Source organism: Phocoena phocoena, chromosome 20 (assembly GCF_963924675.1).
Source record: "Phocoena phocoena chromosome 20, mPhoPho1.1, whole genome shotgun sequence".
Lineage (NCBI taxonomy): Eukaryota > Metazoa > Chordata > Mammalia > Artiodactyla > Phocoenidae > Phocoena > Phocoena phocoena.
In genome coordinates this window covers 30,582,692-30,600,937 of record NC_089238.1, presented here as the reverse complement: position 1 = coordinate 30,600,937, position 18,246 = coordinate 30,582,692, and the positions used below count along the sequence as shown (strand labels likewise).

Genomic DNA, 18,246 nt, shown 5'->3' with positions numbered 1-18,246 from the left:
CGAGAGCCTGGAAAGTACCCAGAGGGGATGGAATCCCACACCCCTCTTGTGTGACTTCTGCACGGGGCTTGCGTCTAAAACACGCTGGAAAGACCTCTCTGTATTTTCTGCCACAGCTTTAACCCTGGTCAGTAAAAAGGATCGCCAAGAAAACGTGTCAAAGGACACGATATGTGACACCCAGTTCTCCCTGCAACACGTAAAACCACCTTCACACGTGGAGGAGCAATTCTGAAAACTGGGCGCTCTCCTATGCTGCTCATACATTGAAAGTGCGCCCGAGTCCTGGGAACACTTCACAGATGCCCCACTGTGTGGACCACACACGCCTGGAGCAGCCCTGCCCCCTGCCTCCCCACAGGGAACATCAGTCTTGGCTTGCCCAGGGCTACGGGCACCCGTGACAGCTCCCTGCGGGGGCTTGGCTCTGAATCTTCGCAAGTTCCTCCCTAGGTCAGGCTGACATCTTCCCTTCCCTCAAAACCCAGCCCGTGGCTACCTGACATCCCGAAAGAAAGTGATTTGGATTTGGTGGGAATTTCGCAGCTGTTTCCCTGAGACTTGGTTTCAGAAGAAGGACTTCATGTGTTCCTCTGCAGAGTGACGGTGGTGCTGCAGTGCGGGGAGGGGGGGGGTGGGGTGCCTGCTGGGGTTTATTAGCAACAAGTGTGTGCTGAGGGAACAGGTAGTGTATTTCAGGTGTTGGGCCCCCTGGCGGTCTGGGGAGGGAACTCCTATTTGATGGGCACTCCGAGAGAAAGAGGAGACACGTGGCTCAGAAGTCAGGACCAAGATCGGCCACAGGTGCTCCGAGTGCAGAGGGCATTTCGGGAGCCGGCCCGTGCTGCGTGCGTGGGCGTTGGTGTCAGGCACTCAGGTTCACAGCCGCCATGCCACTTCCTGACCTGGCAAGTCACTGATACTCTCTGAGATTTCATTTCCTCCTTTCCATACAAAAGATTCATTTCAAGGAGGGGCAATAAGCGAGATAGTGGCCTGGCTCCTAGCTCGGGCTTCCCGAACGGTGTCCTGTACGATCGCTCTCTCCACACTGACAGTTGTGCACAGAGAATCCTTGAGCTCCCCACAAGCTCCTGGAGAAAGGCTCCCTGGTTTGCGAGCAAGCTCACGGTGAGGGCAGAGATGGATAGGAACCTTGCTTATCCAGTGCCAGAGGGCGTGGGGATGTCCTCCAACAAGCCCCGTGCAACGAGTCACCGCCACAGCGTTTGGACAGACTCGGTGAACCTGCGTGGTCTGGAGTGATGGTGCCAACTCCAGAGAGGTTAAGCAACTTACCCGAGGGCACACAGCCTATACTCAGAGGACTAAACCTACACTGCAGCTGTCTCACCTCCCGGCCACACGGTGCCGGTTACGACATCACGGGAGGCTGAATCCGGCCTCTCCTTTTTCAGGGCTGCAAGGGTCTTCGCAGACAGTCCAGCTGTGCTCCTGGCTGCAGACGTGGGCGGCTGGAGCCCAGAGAGGTCACAGAGCTGTGCGGAGGGTTCTGAGTGCCGGCTCAGGGCTTTCCCACTGCTGCCTCTGTGCCAGGTGCTCAGTGTTCTCACCCTTCATGGGATGACGTGGTGTCCGGTTGGGCGCGGGGCTGCAGTCAGCCTGCAGGAGGGCCAGTCCCATCTGTGTCACATATAGCCACGTGACATAACCTGTCTGTGGCTCAGTCTCCTGTGCCCTAAAGGGCAAAGTAATAGTGTCTGGCTCTCGGGATTAAAGAACTGAATACATGCAAAGAAGGTCAGAATACACTGGGCACTCAGTGAGTAATCTACCACATCGCCCATTCATTTATTTATCTATTTACTTATTTGCTATCATCAGCCTAGGAGACATTGTTCTCCTTCCAGACACGCAAGCAAGGACGGTGTGTTTAGCTCTGTGCTCTGGGCCGTCCCCATCAACCCTGTGAGCGTGGGACCAGTTCCCCCGAGAGGGTTATCCTGCCTTCACGCAAAGAGCCGTTGACACACTACAGATAGAAAGCCGTGAGGGACACAGTCCGTGCCCTCCTCACAGACACAGAAGGATGCTGCCACTTCTGCTGTCACCTGCATCAGGATTTCCTTACCATTTTCTTTTCAGTGATCTTCTGAAATACGTTATACCAAAAAGTAAAAAAAAAAACCTCTTGAACACTACTGAAGGAGAGAGTCAGAAGGTAGCCACAGAATCATAAATACGCTCCTACTGGGTCACCTTGGTCGCCCCCAGGATTGAGCTGGACGTGGTGGAGACGGGCTGAGGACACAGCTCTGGGCCAAAGGGGAGCTTTCTCACTGACTCCCTCTTTCAGCTGCGAAGCGACAAAAACACAGAAGCAGGGCACCACTCCCCAGCACTGTGTGCCTGCCTCAGTAGCCTCCTTGTACCGTAGGTACTTTGGCCTTTGGGAAACGGGCTCCTAACTGCCGTCTCCCTTCCCGGTTGGTGTGACAACTCAAAGAGCAAAAGTGACTAACAAGGCTTGGCATGGACTCCACGGTGAATAACTGTCAGGACTACTCGAAGGGAACTATGCACTCGTCTCGCTTTGTTATTCAACGCCAGGTCTGCCTGTCACCTACAATGATGCCGACCCTGGGGAAGCGTCCCATGGCTAGGGAACCTCCACCCTGGCGTGGGGGTGGGCCGGCTACAGTGAGGAGCGCCCCTGGAAAGTTTAGGCAAAGAAGCCCCCGGAGAAATGAGCCAGGACCCCTCCAGGAAAGGAAAACACAAGTGGCGACTCGCGGCTGAAGCCAATGTTCACCGCGCTGCGGTTACAGGAGGCGGGACCGGAAAAATGCTTCCAAAGGACCGTGGTGGGGACCGGGGCTGGCAACGCCTGGGGACACATGGGGTCGGCGAAACGGTGGTGAGGGTCACATCCGCCTGCGCTCTCTGACAGCGCTCCCCGGCTCCAGCCAAGCCAGGGGACACGAGAGGGAGGCGGGGGCTGTTCTCAGGCTGCAGGAAACGGCGACCCGGAGGCCGGCGGCGGCGGGGCCTGGGGCGGGGAAGGCCGGAGGACGCGGGAGCCGGATTCCTGCACAACCCGCCAACACGGTGGCTGCTCCCGTCGGGCACATTGGGAAGGGGCGGCCAGGGGGCTGGGACACCGCTTACCGCACGGCACCCGGTCCCTCCGCTCCGGCCGGCACCGAGGTGGAATCGTGCGCTCTGCCCCGCCTGTTGCTCACGGCCCGGCCCAGGGCGCGGAGGGCGGCGCCGGCGCGGATCCGCGGGGCGGGCGCAAGGCGGGGGCGGGGCCTCTGCGCCCGGGCCGCCTCCTCGGCCTATAACTGAGCCCCCGGGCTCCTCGCTCCCACACGGCCCCCACCGGACCCCTGAAGCGGCTTCGCCCCTTGCTTTGGACCTCGGGCCTCACTGCTCCTCCAGATGGACCCCAAGTGCTCCTGCCCCACTGGTAAGGGAGCCCTCCCTGGCTTGGAGCCTTAGGATGCCCCCTTCCCAGGCACAGGACGAGAAGGGAGGGCTTTGAGTTTGAGCTCGGGAGGACTCCTGTCACGGGTCCAGGGCTTTCTTGGTAGCCAGGCTCCTGAGGGCACGTCAGTCTCCCTTTGCCTCTCTGTTGACACTGAGGGCACGGAGGCTCCAGGCTGTCCTTCTTGAGGTCACCCAGCAGGCCAGGGGATTGCTAGACCGGGACCCAGTGTCTGGAGGAGGCCTCGGAGCTGCCAGGACTTGATGGGAGGAGCGGACGCTGCCTCTTTGGGGTTCAGGCCATGGGCCCCGGCCTCCAGCCCCCAGCCCCAGTCGGCCTGGGCTGGGTCTGGAGCCCGGGACCTTCCCTGTGGAGTCCCATCAGGAGGGGACCTACTCTCCTTGGACCAGAAGAGAGGAGCTGGGGCTTCTCTATCCGCCTGAGTGGACACGAGCTCCCAGGGCTGAGTCCTGACAGAGGAGGAGGGCTCAGGGAGGCATCGCTGACCGTCTGCTGTAGCTCCTGCATCCCTGTCCCCGCTCACTGCTGGCCTTTCCCTTCCCGGCAGGCGGCTCCTGCGGCTGCGCTGGCTCCTGCACCTGCAAAGCCTGCAGATGCACCTCCTGCAAGAAGAGTGAGTGTGCGGGGCCTTCTCTGGGAATGCGGGGTCTGGGCTGAGTGCGAGGAGGGAGCCCAGAGCTCAGCGGGCAGGCAGGAGCAGGACAGTGACCAAACTTCCCGGCACCCCCCCTCACCAGGAAGGGATTCACAATCAGAGCTGGAATCACCTTCGGCATGACCGAGACCCAGGCGCGCACTAGAGAACAGGGAGACTGAGGCCCAGACGGGTCACCAACAAACCACCTCAGACCTGTCACTAGAACTAGTCCTCCTGCCTCCTGAGTCACGCTTCTGAATCCTCTCAGGGACCGAAGCACTTTAGGGACATGAACCAGTGGCCGTGCGTGGCTTCTCGGACCTGGTGCAGCCCCTTCCTGTCGAAGCAGCCCAGAGCTTCCCTATCCCGAGCGGGAGCTGCTCTGTGAGGGCTTTGCCTCCACTTTGATCCTGAGGACTTGGCTCACATCACTGGTGGTGCTGGGGGCTGGCTTTCTCTTGTCCCCAGAGGCCCTGCTCACTGCCTCTCCAAAGGCGCCGTGTGCCCTGTCCTGGGCGCAGATGGGCCGGGCAACCTGAACCTAGTGTGTGAGAGCAATTACCTCAGGACAGAGGACACCATCGTAAACTCAGGGTCTGGGCCTGAGGGCGGCTGGGGCCAGGCCTGCTGCTGGGAAGGGTGGTTCCGGACAACGCGTGGTCCGACTGCACGCTGCCCTTGCCTCCCCAGGCCGCTGCTCCTGCTGCCCCGTGGGCTGCGCCAAGTGTGCCCAGGGCTGCGTCTGCAAAGGGGCCTCGGACAAGTGCAGCTGCTGTGCCTGATGTCGCGGAGAGCCTGCCCCGGGTGTCAACAGAGCAAGCAGGACAAACCTGCATTGGACCGTTTTTCACACAACCGGACCTGACGCTACATTCCTTTTTCTATGAAATATGTGAGTTCTAATAAAAGCTGTTGACTTTATTCTGGCTCTGTCTTCCTTGGTCTGTCTTGGACAAAGAGACTCCGTGCCCATCAGGGCTGGCGTGGGGAACTGGGCTGGACGTGCGGAGACCTCGGCTCTGGACCAGAGAGTACCCCCGCACACCCCACACCCCCAACACACACACACACACACACACACACACACACACACACACTGAGCCTCTTAGCCGCTTAGGTTAATTGGAGCTCCCGTTTCTCAGCTCCAGAGGATACCCTCGCCAGATGACATAGGGCATTGGACACACAGGGGACACACTCCCTCTACTGCCCTTAGGAGTAGGGGTTGCAGAGAAAGTTGTCCATTTCTCGTTTTCCTTCTCTGGGGGCCCCTGCCAAACTCAGTCCTCCGTGACGAGAGCCTGGAAAGTACCCAGAGGGGATGGAATCCCACACCCCTCTTGTGTGACTTCTGCACGGGGCTTGCGTCTAAAACACGCTGGAAAGACCTCTCTGTATTTTCTGCCACAGCTTTAACCCTGGTCAGTAAAAAGGATCGCCAAGAAAAACGTGTCAAAGGACACGATATGTGACACCCAGTTCTCCCTGCAACACGTAAAACCACCTTCACACGTGGAGGAGCAATTCTGAAAACGGCGCTCTCCTATGCTGCTCATACATTGAAAGTGCGCCCGAGTCCTGGGAACACTTCACAGATGCCCCACTGTGTGGACCACACACGCCTGGAGCAGCTCTGCCCCCTGCCTCCCCACAGGGAACATCAGTCTTGGCTTGTCCACGGCTACGGACAGGACACTCGACACCCATGACAGCTCCCTGCGGGGGCTTGGCTCTGAATCTTCGCAAGTTCCTCCCTAGGTCAGGCTGACATCTTCCGTTCCCTCAAAACCCAGCCCGTGGCTACCTGACACCCCGAAAGTGATTTGGATTTGGTGGGAATTTCCCAGCTGTTTCCCTGAGACTTGGTTTCAGAAGAAGGACTTCACGTGTTCCTCTGCAGAGTGACGGTGGTGCTGCAGTGCGGGGAGGGGGGGGGGGTGGGGTGCCTGCTGGGGTTTATTAGCAACAAGTGTGTGCTGAGGGAACAGGTAGTGTATTTCAGGTGTTGGGCCCCCTGGCGGTCTGGGGAGGGAACTCCTATTTGATGGGCACTCCGAGAGAAAGAGGAGACACGTGGCTCAGAAGTCAGGACCAAGATCGGCCACAGGTGCTCCGAGTGCAGAGGGCATTTCGGGAGCCGGCCCGTGCTGCGTGCGTGGGCGTTGGTGTCAGGCACTCAGGTTCACAGCCGCCATGCCACTTCCTGACCTGGCAAGTCACTGATACTCTCTGAGATTTCATTTCCTCCTTTCCATACAAAAGATTCATTTCAAGGAGGGGCAATAAGCGAGATAGTGGCCTGGCTCCTAGCTCGGGCTTCCCGAACGGTGTCCTGTACGATCGCTCTCTCCACACTGACATTTGTGCACAGAGAATCCTTGAGCTCCCCACAAGCTCCTGGAGAAAGGCTCCCTGGTTTGCGAGCAAGCTCACGGTGAGGGCAGAGATGGATAGGAACCTTGCTTATCCAGTGCCAGAGGGCGTGGGGATGTCCTCCAACAAGCCCCGTGCAACGAGTCACCGCACAGCATTTGGATAGACTCCATCCTTTTCAACAGCAGGCCTGGCCCCAGTTACCCTCAGGCCGAGACTCTGAGTTTACGATGGTGTTCTCTGTCCTGAGATAATTGCTCTCAGACAGTAGGTTCAATTTGCCCCGTCCATCTGTGCCCAGGGTAGGGCACAGAGCCTTGGAGTGACACTGAGCAGGGCCTGTATGGACAAGAGAAAGCCAGCCCCCAGCACCATGCCGTGAGCCTGCAAGGTCTGATGCGATTGTGCCAATTCCAGAGAGGTTAAGCAACCTACCCAAGGGCACACAGCCTATACTTAGAGGACTAAACCTACCCTACAGCTGTTTCACCTCCCCACCATATGGTGCCGGTTATGACATCACTGGAGGCTGAATCCAACGTCTCCTGTTTCAAGGCTTCTAAGGTCTTCAGACAGTCCAGCTGTGGTTCTGGCTGCAGAGATGGGAGGATGAAGCCCAGAGAGGTCATAGAGCTGTGCTGAGGGTTCTGACTGCCGGCTCAGGGCTTTCCCACTGCTGCCTCTGTGCTAGGTGTTCAATTTTCTCACCTTTCACGGGATGACATGGTGTCCGGTTGGGTTGGCGGCTGCAGTCATCCTTCAGGAGGGCCAGTCGCACATGTGTTCATTACTGACAGGTGACATAACCTCTGTGGTCATTCTCCTCTGCTACAAAATTGTAAAATAATAGCGCCTGATTATTTAAAAATTTATCTATGCAACAAATTAGGATGTCAGAATTTAGTAGGATTTAAGAATTTAATAGATGCAACAATATTAGGTTTAAGCCTGGCACACAGTAAGTAACCAAAGTATTAGCTATTACTTTATTATTATCAGTCATATTTTAGGCGATATTTTCCTACTTACAAACCAGTAAGGCAGTGCTGCTGTGCATAGCTGTGTGTTCTGTGTCGTCCTCATCAATCATGTGAGCCTGTGCTAATTCACAGAAAGGGTTATCATCTTTCCCAGAAAAGAGGACTTGGCACTTGAGATATAAGCCATGAGCAAGCCTGTCCCTGTCCTTCAAAAAGTTGCAGGAGGATGCTTACACTAGGATTTTACTTAACATTTTGTTTTTCGTTTTAAAATAATTTTATTTATTTTTATTTATCTATTTTTGACTGCAGTGGGGCTTCGTTGCTGCACACAGGCTTTCTTTAGTTGCGGCGAGCGGGGGCTACTCTTCGTTGTGGTGCATGGGCTTCTCACTGTGGTGGCTTCTCTAGTTGTGGAGCATGGCCTCTAGGCACTTGGCCTTCCGTACTTGCGGTGTGTGGGCTCAGTTGTGGTGCACGGGCTTAGTTGCTCCACAGCATGTGGGATCTTCTTGGACCAGGGCTCGAACCCGTTTCGCCTGCATTGGCAGGCGAATTCTTAACCACTGCGCCACCAGAGAAGCCCAGGAGTTCGTATATGTACATAAAGTTCTAAAATTTTCCTTTTCCTCAGCCACAATAGGTCTTTCCCAGGGCCCCAAGGGAGGTGGGTTTGCTGACCTTTCTTCAGTGGTTTGGGGATTTTATTTTTTCATAGAGAAGTGTCTGAGCAGAGCTTGAAGCCTGCACCCTTGAGGCAGGTTTTCTCTCGTCTTACTACCTGTTCCCAGTATTTCTCACGGGTCCCTGATAGAGGTCCATAGAGAAGGGCCTGTAACAAGTGTAAATTCCCTGTGGGTGTGTGGTTTTTAGGATTTCATACTCTCATACTTGCCCACATTTGGCCTTTAGCCCTTGATTAGAATTTTAAGAGTAATTGTACTCACACATATGGTGACTCCATCTTCCACCTGTCTCCAGATGGTAAGCCAGTGTTCACTTCCCATCTCTCCTCCACAGTTCCAGTCTTCCCCGAGATTTCAGGGTAATTGTTTGCCTTGCAACCTCTTTGAATGAGTCAGAGAAAGTCATGATTTTGAGGATAATCCACTTTTTTCTTTCTGTTAAGGTGGGAGTGGCATTCCTTAGAGCTTTCTATATCCCGGGAGCCAGAAGTCACCCCAGGGATTCTGAAAGAGTCAGTTTTCACGTGACACTTCAGGGACTCACTTCAAGGTGGTCACTGCTTGGACCTGATGTGGTCCAGGCTGCAGAAAGGGTTCAGAGGAATTGCTGGAAGAGACGGCCTCAGGGAGGGGCCTGGGAGGATACTGTGTAAGTTGAAGAAAGAATTGTAGACCTGTGGGAGGGTCAGTAAGGGCCACACAACAGTGCCACAGTGTCACCATGGCAAGTCCCCCTCCTTCCCACTCCAGGTACATCCTTGGTCTGTGCCCCCTCCATGTCTACAGGCAGCTCCACATGGAGGAGAGGGACACTGCACTCTGGTTCCCTCACATCCACTTACTAGAGTTGTTGACGGCCCAGAGACATGGAGCAGATGCAGTGTCCCCCTCAGCCCCTCCCAGGGCCCAGCCTACTGGGCTCTTCCTGTCCAGAGGCCAAGCCAGAGCTGCCCGAGTCGCCTTCCTGCCAGTGGTGCCCTCTCTCATCCTTCTCTTGCTAATGAGGATGACTTACTTCCAGCCCAAGACAAAGACACTGACTTCGTCTCCAAAAGAACATTTATTTCCAAAATTGAGGCCACAGAAACAGAAATTCCCCCTCCCTGACCTCTGCTACTCCCATCAGATAATTCCCCAGCCTCCACAATAAGATGCCTCTTTGGCCCACAAACACCTTCTATAGAATACCCCTGTCTGGGGTCCCACAAGCCCCCAAGGCCAGCTGAGCCTCCCGTTCACAGCTCAGCATGTTTTAACTGGGGTGGCTTCTTTGCCGCCTCCTTGGACAGGAGCTCGTTCCAGAAAGCCACTTCCTTGTCTTTCAGCTTCTCGGCTGCCTGGGTGGTGATGCCAATCTGAAGGTACCCTTCTTTCTGGTCATATACTGGCCAAGGGGGAAGCCCCTCCCCGTTGGGATTCCTGGGAACAGAATCACATAGAAATTCCCCAAAGCTACTGTGTGGCCCCAACAACCCTCAGAGATTGTCAGGGACCTCCTGGCTTCATCTCTGCCAAAGGCTCATATGCCTCCAGAGACAGGAGGCTGACCATCTCCTGGGCAGCCTGTCCACTGAGGGAGCTCTCACGTCAGGGGCCACAGGGCGGGGAGTTTACCCAGCACACGTTGAAGCTCCTCCCACCCAGCAGACACGCCCTGCCCCTTCCCAACCCTGCTCCGTCTGTGCCACCAGCTCACCCGTTCCGTGCAAAGTTGGCCCAAAATTTCATCACCATCTTGCTGAGATTGGTCTCCTCTTCTGAGGCACCATCTGTGGAGAGGAGACAAAGCCATTGCTACTCAAAGTGTGGTTCAGGGGCAGCAGCAGCCCTTGAGAACTTGTTAGAAATTCAGAAACGGGGCCCTTACTCCAGACCTACTGAGTCAAAACCGCATTTTAAGAAGATCTTGGGTAATTCAAGTGCACTTTAAGCTTGACAGTTACTGACCTAGGTCAGGCTCAGTGAAGGGCTGTAGTCAATCCATAAACTGGCTGGGTCACAGGGCCACACCCCAGGGTTACTGCTACAGTAACCCCACCTCCCAGGATACTCTCCTTTGGGTCTTTTTTCAATCTCCTACACCCACACACATTTTCATAGAATCTGAAAAATAACCAAGCTGCAAGGTCCCCAAAGAGTCACCCAACCAGAAAATGCCCAGAGGCACTGCCATGTACAGCCCTGGGTTGTGTCACACACAAGTTGTCAGTAACTGCTGAGGGTTAAGACATTGAAGACATCTGTGAAAAGTTTTCTTTAAAATATTATACTCTTAAGTGTATTAAAAGATATGAGTTTTAGATAGATAGATGGTTGGATAGACAGACACATATTAGTCCTGATTCAAGGTTAAGAGCAATTCTAACCTTACTCTCACGTATCTTCTGATATGCTCTTGTGAGTGCAAAGTGAGTGGTGGCATTCTAGCCCTGAGCAGGGCCCTGCAGGTGACCCACCTCCTGTCTTACTGATGCCCAGGTCTGGATTCTTAGAGTGACCATGGAGGAGGGCGCAAGGATACACATTCTCCACCATGCACATTAGAGCAAGAGAAAGGTTAGGACCCTTTGTCCTTCAAGCCTGTTGTGGTGAATTCAGGAAACTAAGACCTGGAGAGAAGGAGGAACTTGCCCAAGGCCACCAAACCAAGACTTGAACCCAGATCCCCTAACTCCAAGTCTGTAGTCACCAAAGGGCCATCACCTTTCAAAAATGGAGCCCCGAAGACCGAGAAGAGCTCATCCCCATGGTCCCCTATCACTGTCTTGGGTTTCATCTCTGATGAGAAGCTTGGGCGATACTGGAACTCATACATGTAAGTGGGGGCTCCGGCATCTGGAAGACATGGATTCATGCACAGTTCACTTCAGCAGACGCACACCTGGATGGTATCAAGGGCTCCAGAGGTGGGTGGGAGGGGCGCTGCCTGGTCCTGAGTGAACAATATTAACAGAAGTTGCCCGTTGTGAGAACCAACTGTGTGCCAGACCCTGTGTGTCCCTGCAGGAAGCCCCTGGTTATCAGCATAACAGAGAAAAACAGTTTGGGAAAAGTTCTATGACTTGCTTAAGAGTGTACTGGTGGTGGAGGTGGAACTGGATTTAAGCCAGCTATTGAATGAATGAATGTTGAAACTTTGGGGAAACTGATTCAAAATAACTATCATTATAGAGGCATTGGGTCAGTACATATAAACCTCTTTGCCTATTGATGCATTCACACAGCAGGACATCTAGATACACAGTTTACGTACACAGAAATACCACGACATTTCATTGCTAACAGGTTAGTCTTCATTCCCTTGGAGAATACCTGCAGCCTGACAGGTGCCTTCTATTATGCCCATTTTTGAGCATTTCTGGTGTTTTTCACACGTATTCCAAGAAGAGTGAAGTAAATCCAAGTTGCTAGTCTGAAAGTGCAGGTATTTAAATACAAGCCTATGCAGAAAGGGGACAGTCTATTCCTTGTGTCTCAGGAAACCACAATTCAGCATTTCCTTTTTCTCTGTCATCATACAGGTCTTGCTTCCTGCTTGGCCCCGGGGAGTGTTAAGGTGGTGGCAGAAGGAAGAAGGGGCCGAGGAAGGGTACAGTTCCTCCCTCCTCCTCTCCCCTGCCCCTACGCTCACCACCCCCTCTCTAAGCCCCAGGAAGATGTCAGTTTTCCCGCTGATGCTTCAGCAGCGTTGCCCATCTTGCTCCTTCAGGGCTAAATCACGGGCCACCCGCCCGGGGAGCTCTGTGCTTTGCATTGATCATTATGCCCAGAGCGAGTGACTCTACCCGGGAAGGGTCAGGCCCCAAGTCAGACTGGTGGGGAAATATCACACTTTTTCCCTTCCTGGGGACAGAATCACATTTGGAAAATGCAGAAAAAAGGAATAAGAACAAAATGATCACATATAATCCTACTGCTCAGAGAAACCTCTGTTAATATTTTAGCACTTATCTCACTTATGTATATAAAAAAAGGATACTATTGGATGTGTAGTTTTGTAACGACTATAATAATTTCTTCATATCATTAAATGTTTGTCCACTACATAGTGTAACAATATATGCCATCCTGACAGGAGGATGTAGAATAATTTATTTAATTGCCTCCCTTCCCCCCTCTCACTGCACTCTTGGTTTAGCAAGAGGCATTGTTTGGAAGAAGCAATCCGTCTGTGGTTCCATAATCCAACTGCTAAACAGCTGCTTCAGGGTCAAGCAGAACTCACTGAAAGGAGGGTGTTTACCCTTGCCTCTGCTACTCAGAAGTGTTAGAAAGGAACTGAGAACCCAACCATACAAACAAAGACCTAGTGTGAATGAGAGAACTTAATTATGGCAGCATGCTGCCCAAAAGATATTCTTTTCATTCCTCTTCTTCTTCTTTTTTTTTTTTAGTGTTTTGCCTTAAACCACTGAGATTTATAAAAAAAATTCCTACGGGGGTACTTTTCTGGTGGTCCGGTGGTTAAGACTCCATGCTCCCAGTGCAGGCGGCCCGGGTTCAATCCCTGATCAGGGAACTAGATCCCGCATGCCGCAACTAAAGATCCCGCATTCTGTAACTAAAGATCCCGCATGCCATAACTGAAGATCCTGTGTGCCACAACTAAGACCCGGCTTAGCCAAATAAATATTTTTTAAAAATTCCTACAATCACAACACACATCTTCAAAGGAAAGTAGGGCAGAGATTTCAATAATAACAATTAGGAGCAACAAGAGAAGCAGGGGGAAGGAGAGAGCTAGTAATAAAAATATGCAAATTAAAACAGTGTGATGTTCTTTTTTTTGTGAGGTAGGACTTATATAAAATTGGCAGCATTATTTTCATTCTTTTAATCTGACTATCCCAAGTGAGAAAGCTAAGAAATCCATACTCTCATACACTAGAAAGCAATTTCACAAAATGTATCAAGAACTTTAAAATTCTACTACAGCCCAGCTTAATAATTTCACTTCTAGAAACCAACTCTAAGAAATTTCTTTGAGACTTGGTTAAAGGTTTATGCACATAAGGCTGAGTATGATGTTTTCTGTAGCACCAAAATGAGCAGCCAGGCTAACTACCCAATAGGACAGGAATACTAAAGTAAATTTTAATCCATCATACCATGAAATAATTGCTATTTTCCATGAATTTATATTGACATTGAGGAAATGCCTACAATATAGTTGTCTATGAACATAAAATTAATTTAAAAATTATGTGTAAGACATGGAAAGGTTAATAGAAAAAAAATGTCAAAACTTTATAGATGGGGCTTCCCTGGTGGTGCAGTGGTTGAGAGTCCGCCTGCCGACGCAGGGGACACAGGTTTGTGCCCCGGTCCGGGAAGATCCCACATGCCGCGGAGCAGCTGGGCCCGTGGCTGCTGAGCCTGCGCGTCCGGAGTCTGTGCTCCGCAACGGGAGAGGCCACAAGAGTGAGAGGCCCGCGTACCGCAAAAAAACAAAAAACCAAAACTTTATAGTTGATACTTCTAGGTGAAGGAATTATGAGTAATATATAATTGCTTCTTTAATATGTTCCCATATTTTCAAAACTTTCTACAATGGTAAGATTAATTTTATACTCAGAAAACTATCAAAAAGAGATTGAGAGAAATACGACAATGAAAAAATAACATTGATAAACTCTGGGAAGTGCTGGCAATAAGACCCTGAATTCAAAGTCACGGGATGTCAGATAAAAAACTCAAGTCCAGTATGGCTGCGAGCAGCATGGATGCTGAAGGGGATACTACAAATCAAGACACGTAATAAGAGGCAAGACCAAATTTATGAAAGAACAGATTTGACCCCAGGCAGTCCCTGGCTGGTCATCAGGACCCTAGGGAGGAAGAAATGGTAACTAGTACCTCCAAATTACTGTACTGAGTGCTCGGGGATAGAGTAAGTCAGCCACAGCTACGTTTTATTATGCTTATAAAGTCTCAAAGTTTAAAACCCTTCTAGCACCGTTAGGCAGAGAGGTCTGGACCCCAGAACCATCTCCTGGCTTGCAGACTAGGTGAATGAGGTTTCCAAGAAATGAAGGGTCCTGTGAGTAACTCAGAAGGTTCCCAAAAGGGACACCTCCTCTCCAGGTAAGCTCATCCATCCCTGACCTCACACCCTACACACAGTCTTGGGTCAATGTTGGAAGGTCCTGTGGTGGACACAGCACACACTGGGAGAAACAACAGCCAGACACAGATATTGACATTCTCTAGACCACGTGGCCCCACTCTTCCAATACTCACTCCTTTCAGCTTTCTTGGTCCCAGACAGCACTTCTGATCCTGTGCCTGGCCTCCCTCTACCCCCAGCTCCACTGGTTAACAAACTAGTTTGCAGACAGCTCTGACCTTGGAAACCTTCCAAGACCTATTTTCCAAGATTTCCCCTCCAGCCCCACAGACCACCACAATTCAGGGGAGGAGCCCTGTGGCAGATGCTGTCGGTGCCTCCCCATATCCCCTGCTTCCGAGCACGCTAGCCTGAGTTCCATCTCCTGCATCCGTAGCTCTTTGTCTTTGGCAGCCACAGACCACTCTGCCCATGTGTGCAACAGGTCAAAGCACCAGGGAATTAACTGCCCTTGGGAACAGCCTTCAACCATGACTCGTCAAAGGTGGAGGATAAATACCCCAGCTCTCTTGCCACTCACTAGGGATAACCCTGAGACATGTGTTCTGCTGGTTTCCCAGAGCTCCCCAGGTCCAGGTGTCCACAGTGGATGCTTTCTTGACAGTGCAGGGTGGACTGGCTTCCTCTCCATTCATGTCACTTCTCCACTCTTCTACTGGTGTTTTCTGGGATCACCCCCCAAATAAACTCTTTGCATTTGGATCCTTTTCTCGGAGTCTGCTTCTGGTGGAAACCAAAACAGGACAGTGCCCCACCCCAGGCCAAATGCAATCAGCCTTGGATGTACGACCCTCAGCAATTCCACATGTGTTTGTGCTGAGGGCTGGGCAGGACAGTCAGTGAAGCTGGAGAGGTCAGTGTCCCTCTCCCGTCCAATGTCTGGGACTCACCTCTGTGGTGACGGGCCACATTCACAGATGGGACACCAAACATCCCATCTGCAATCAAGTCCAGGAACAGGTCTTTCTTTCTGGCAGGGTCATCTGTTCCTCCTAAATACTTGTCAGCGGCCACCGTGGTCAGTTCCTCAGGGATGCTCTGAAATAGATGCAGTGAAAGTGACCACTGTTAAAGTTAAATATAAAATGGAGACCAGACTTACGAATTATCTGTGCAGACAAAACCATTTAAGCCATGTAAGCAAAACTAACTCTAGCTTATTTCATGCACATAAGCAAAACCTAACTTAGGTTATTTTTTGTAAATCCCTCTGACAATCACAAAATAAACTAAGTCATCTCCCTAAAATAGTATGAGATAATCACTTTTAACCAATCCCTTGCCACCTGAAAACCTCTATTGTAATAAGCAATCACTGAAAATGTTAACAACTTCCTCATTTTCACTTTATAAGCCATCCTGTAACTTCATGCCCCTGAGCTTCCTACCAGCCTTTGAAGTTGGAAGCCCCCAGGGCGTGAACTATTTCTTATGTACCATAAACTCTTACTAAATACTCTTCATTCATTTGATGGTTTAAATTTGGCTATTTCTGGATTTTTGACTTCACCACCCCTGGTGAGTGACACAGTTTCTCTTCCTGTGTTAATGGTGAACTTTTTGAGCCCAGTGCAAACTTTTCCCCTCCCCCAACCCTGGGTAGTGATAAGAAAAGCAGAAAAAGTGGGGCAGAACCCCCCCAGCCCCAGTCTTCATTCTGCCATTAGTTGCTCTGCAACTGGGAACAAGCCTCTTCCCCTCTTTAGGGCTCAGCCAGTTCCTGTGATTCCTAGACTCTTACAAGGATGGGGTAGGACTTCCACACGAGGGATGTGGCCGTCTTCTGGTCCAGCTTGCCTTCAGAGAATGAGTAGCCCATGAACTGTTAAAACAAAGGTTAAGCAATTGTGAATCATCCGGTAATGACAGGAAAAACCGAAGTGACCAACAAACCAAACCAATGCAGGCTGAAGGTCACTGTCATGTCTTGATGGGCATGGGTCTTTGTGGAGTTGGGCAAAATCAATGAATCAAATGGACTTTTATATTTAGAAATCAAGGAGTACAAAGAAGATAAAGTAATTGTTAAGGGAAGCTGCCCCAGTCTTTGTGTGTATGTGTATGTATGTATATATATATGTGTGTGTATGTATATGCGTACATATATATATATATATTTAGGCTAGAGTCTCCACAGTGGTCATCAAGACACAGAGGGAAGGTTTCAGCCAGCCAAGTGTTGAAGTAGAGGGCTCTGGGGCAGAAGACACAGACCTCACAAATACCCCGCCTGTGTTAGATAACTGAGAAAGCCCCAAATCCTGCCATTATGGTTTTGGTCCTTTGGTATAACCTCTGAAATCATTCTGAAGAACTGCAGAACTCTGCACATAACAACTGCATCAAAACTCTGCACCAAACTCTAGCACGGCCACAAGCAGCTTAAGGCCCTGTCCCCAGGATGACCCCAGTCCCCTTATAAAGCTGTGTGCTGCCAGGAACATTTACTGTTTCCTCTATAGCCAAAACCTGGTGATGGGCAGGTAGGTCCCTGAACCCATTCTTAGTGTAGTTACTTTAAAACCTTGTTATTATAAATCCTTTTTCTGCCCTTTGGGATGTAAAACCACTGCTCTAACCTGTTTTCTCAAGGACCTGAGAGCCAACTTTTATAAAAGCAAACATTCAGGGGATAATTCTTGCTCTCTCCCCCAGTCCCTGTGGAAAGATAATGCCCAACTTCAGTGGGAGCCTTGCTTCTACTTACACCACGGCCTCCTGTCATAAAGACAGAAGCTTGTTTCTTCTCCAGATAAATGCCAGCTAACAAATCCAGGTGGCCCAGTTTCATGGACAAATCCCCCCTCCCCGCGCCCGCAGCCTTAAATAGGCTCCAGCCTTTTGTTTCAGGGATTTGGGTTCAGTTTACAATTGATCTTTTCCCTACAGCAAGGGTGTATCTGAATCAAATCTGTTACCACTTCAACTAGTGTCTGGCTTTGTTTATCTTTGGCAGAAGGGAAAGTACTTCCTAACTTTTAGAAGTCAATTTTAACTCAGGAGGAAGCAGGCTCCTTTGAATCTTTCCAGTTAGATGAATGAGAGTGTGAGGTGTGGGTGGGTGGAATTTATGGAGAAACTATGAAAGCACCAAGCCCAGGGAAGAGGCTGCAGGTCCCAGGCCTCACTCTCCTTAACTCCCAAGCCCCTTCCCCTTTCCAGGCCTTGGGTTTCTCATCTGTCCAATGATTATCTCTACCAGCCCTCCTGGCACTGACATTTCAGGATTCTTGGATGGGAGGACAAGCAGAGAGTGTGTGGGGATGTGGGTCCCCAGGGCCGCACCACCCAGGTGACAGCTGGGCCATCGTGGAGAAGGTTTCCACGGAAACGTCAAGGTGTATGAAGGTCCCAGAGGGGGGTGCGCAGAAGGAGGGGTCCTGTGACCAGAGATGGGAGGGGTGATGTGACGGGCAGGGGAGGCGAGTCTAAGAGGCCTGCACTTTCTCACCATCGGCAGAATCCAGCCACACTCCTGCTTGTTGATTCCCACGATGTAGGGAACGGGGTGGAAATTCTTTTCAGCCAGAATCTCTTCGGGCATCTTTGGCAGCAGCACTCCATCAAGCACGGTGGGCAGGAGAGGAGAGCTCTGGGGAAGAGGGCAGCATCGCATCTGGGCTTCCCCTTCGAGGTCACACCCGCGTCCCCCTCTCCACCTGCCTGAGCTCACAGCCAGCATCGCAGACCTGCGTGCCCATGGGCGGTGGCCACACACTCAGGGTCCTAACAAAGGGGGCTAAGTCTGTGGACCCCAGAGGGCAGAACTCTGACCAGGGCCAACAGTGGTTAGGTGATGTGGGCAGATCTTCACTCAAGTTGGTATAAACTATATAACATAATGTGTATTTAATTTGAAGGGTGTGTATATTTATATGCATCTCTCCATCTATAGTCAGTTCTTGTAAGCATCTTACCTCTCTGGGGTCTCCGTGTAAATCAAGAGTGAAAAATTTCTGTGAAGACAAAGGCAG

The 18,246-nt window shown here is 51.5% G+C and overlaps 2 protein-coding genes across 3 annotated transcripts in view; one reads left to right on the top strand and one right to left on the bottom strand.

Moving 5' to 3' along the window:
• The first annotated feature begins 3,402 nt into the window (after positions 1–3,402).
• Positions 3,403–4,888, top strand: LOC136140463 (metallothionein-1E-like). Its single transcript, XM_065898586.1, has 3 exons — positions 3,403–3,430; positions 4,017–4,082; positions 4,797–4,888. Exons 1-3 carry the CDS (start codon positions 3,403–3,405, stop codon positions 4,886–4,888), a joined length of 186 nt encoding a protein of 61 aa, XP_065754658.1.
• Positions 4,889–9,189: 4,301 nt separating this feature from the next.
• LOC136140659 (liver carboxylesterase-like) overlaps positions 9,190–18,246 on the bottom strand; it is a 35,341-nt gene continuing 26,284 nt past the window's right edge. For both annotated transcript variants that reach the window (XM_065898830.1, XM_065898829.1), the window contains exons 8-14: positions 18,190–18,228; positions 17,724–17,864; positions 16,014–16,094; positions 15,163–15,310; positions 10,849–10,980; positions 9,842–9,914; positions 9,190–9,564 (exon numbers count right to left, since the gene is read on the bottom strand). In XM_065898830.1, coding sequence (XP_065754902.1) covers positions 9,381–9,564; positions 9,842–9,914; positions 10,849–10,980; positions 15,163–15,310; positions 16,014–16,094; positions 17,724–17,864; positions 18,190–18,228 — 798 coding nt within the window. In that variant the 3' untranslated portion in view covers positions 9,190–9,380. The remainder of the gene's footprint in view (positions 9,565–9,841; positions 9,915–10,848; positions 10,981–15,162; positions 15,311–16,013; positions 16,095–17,723; positions 17,865–18,189; positions 18,229–18,246) is intronic.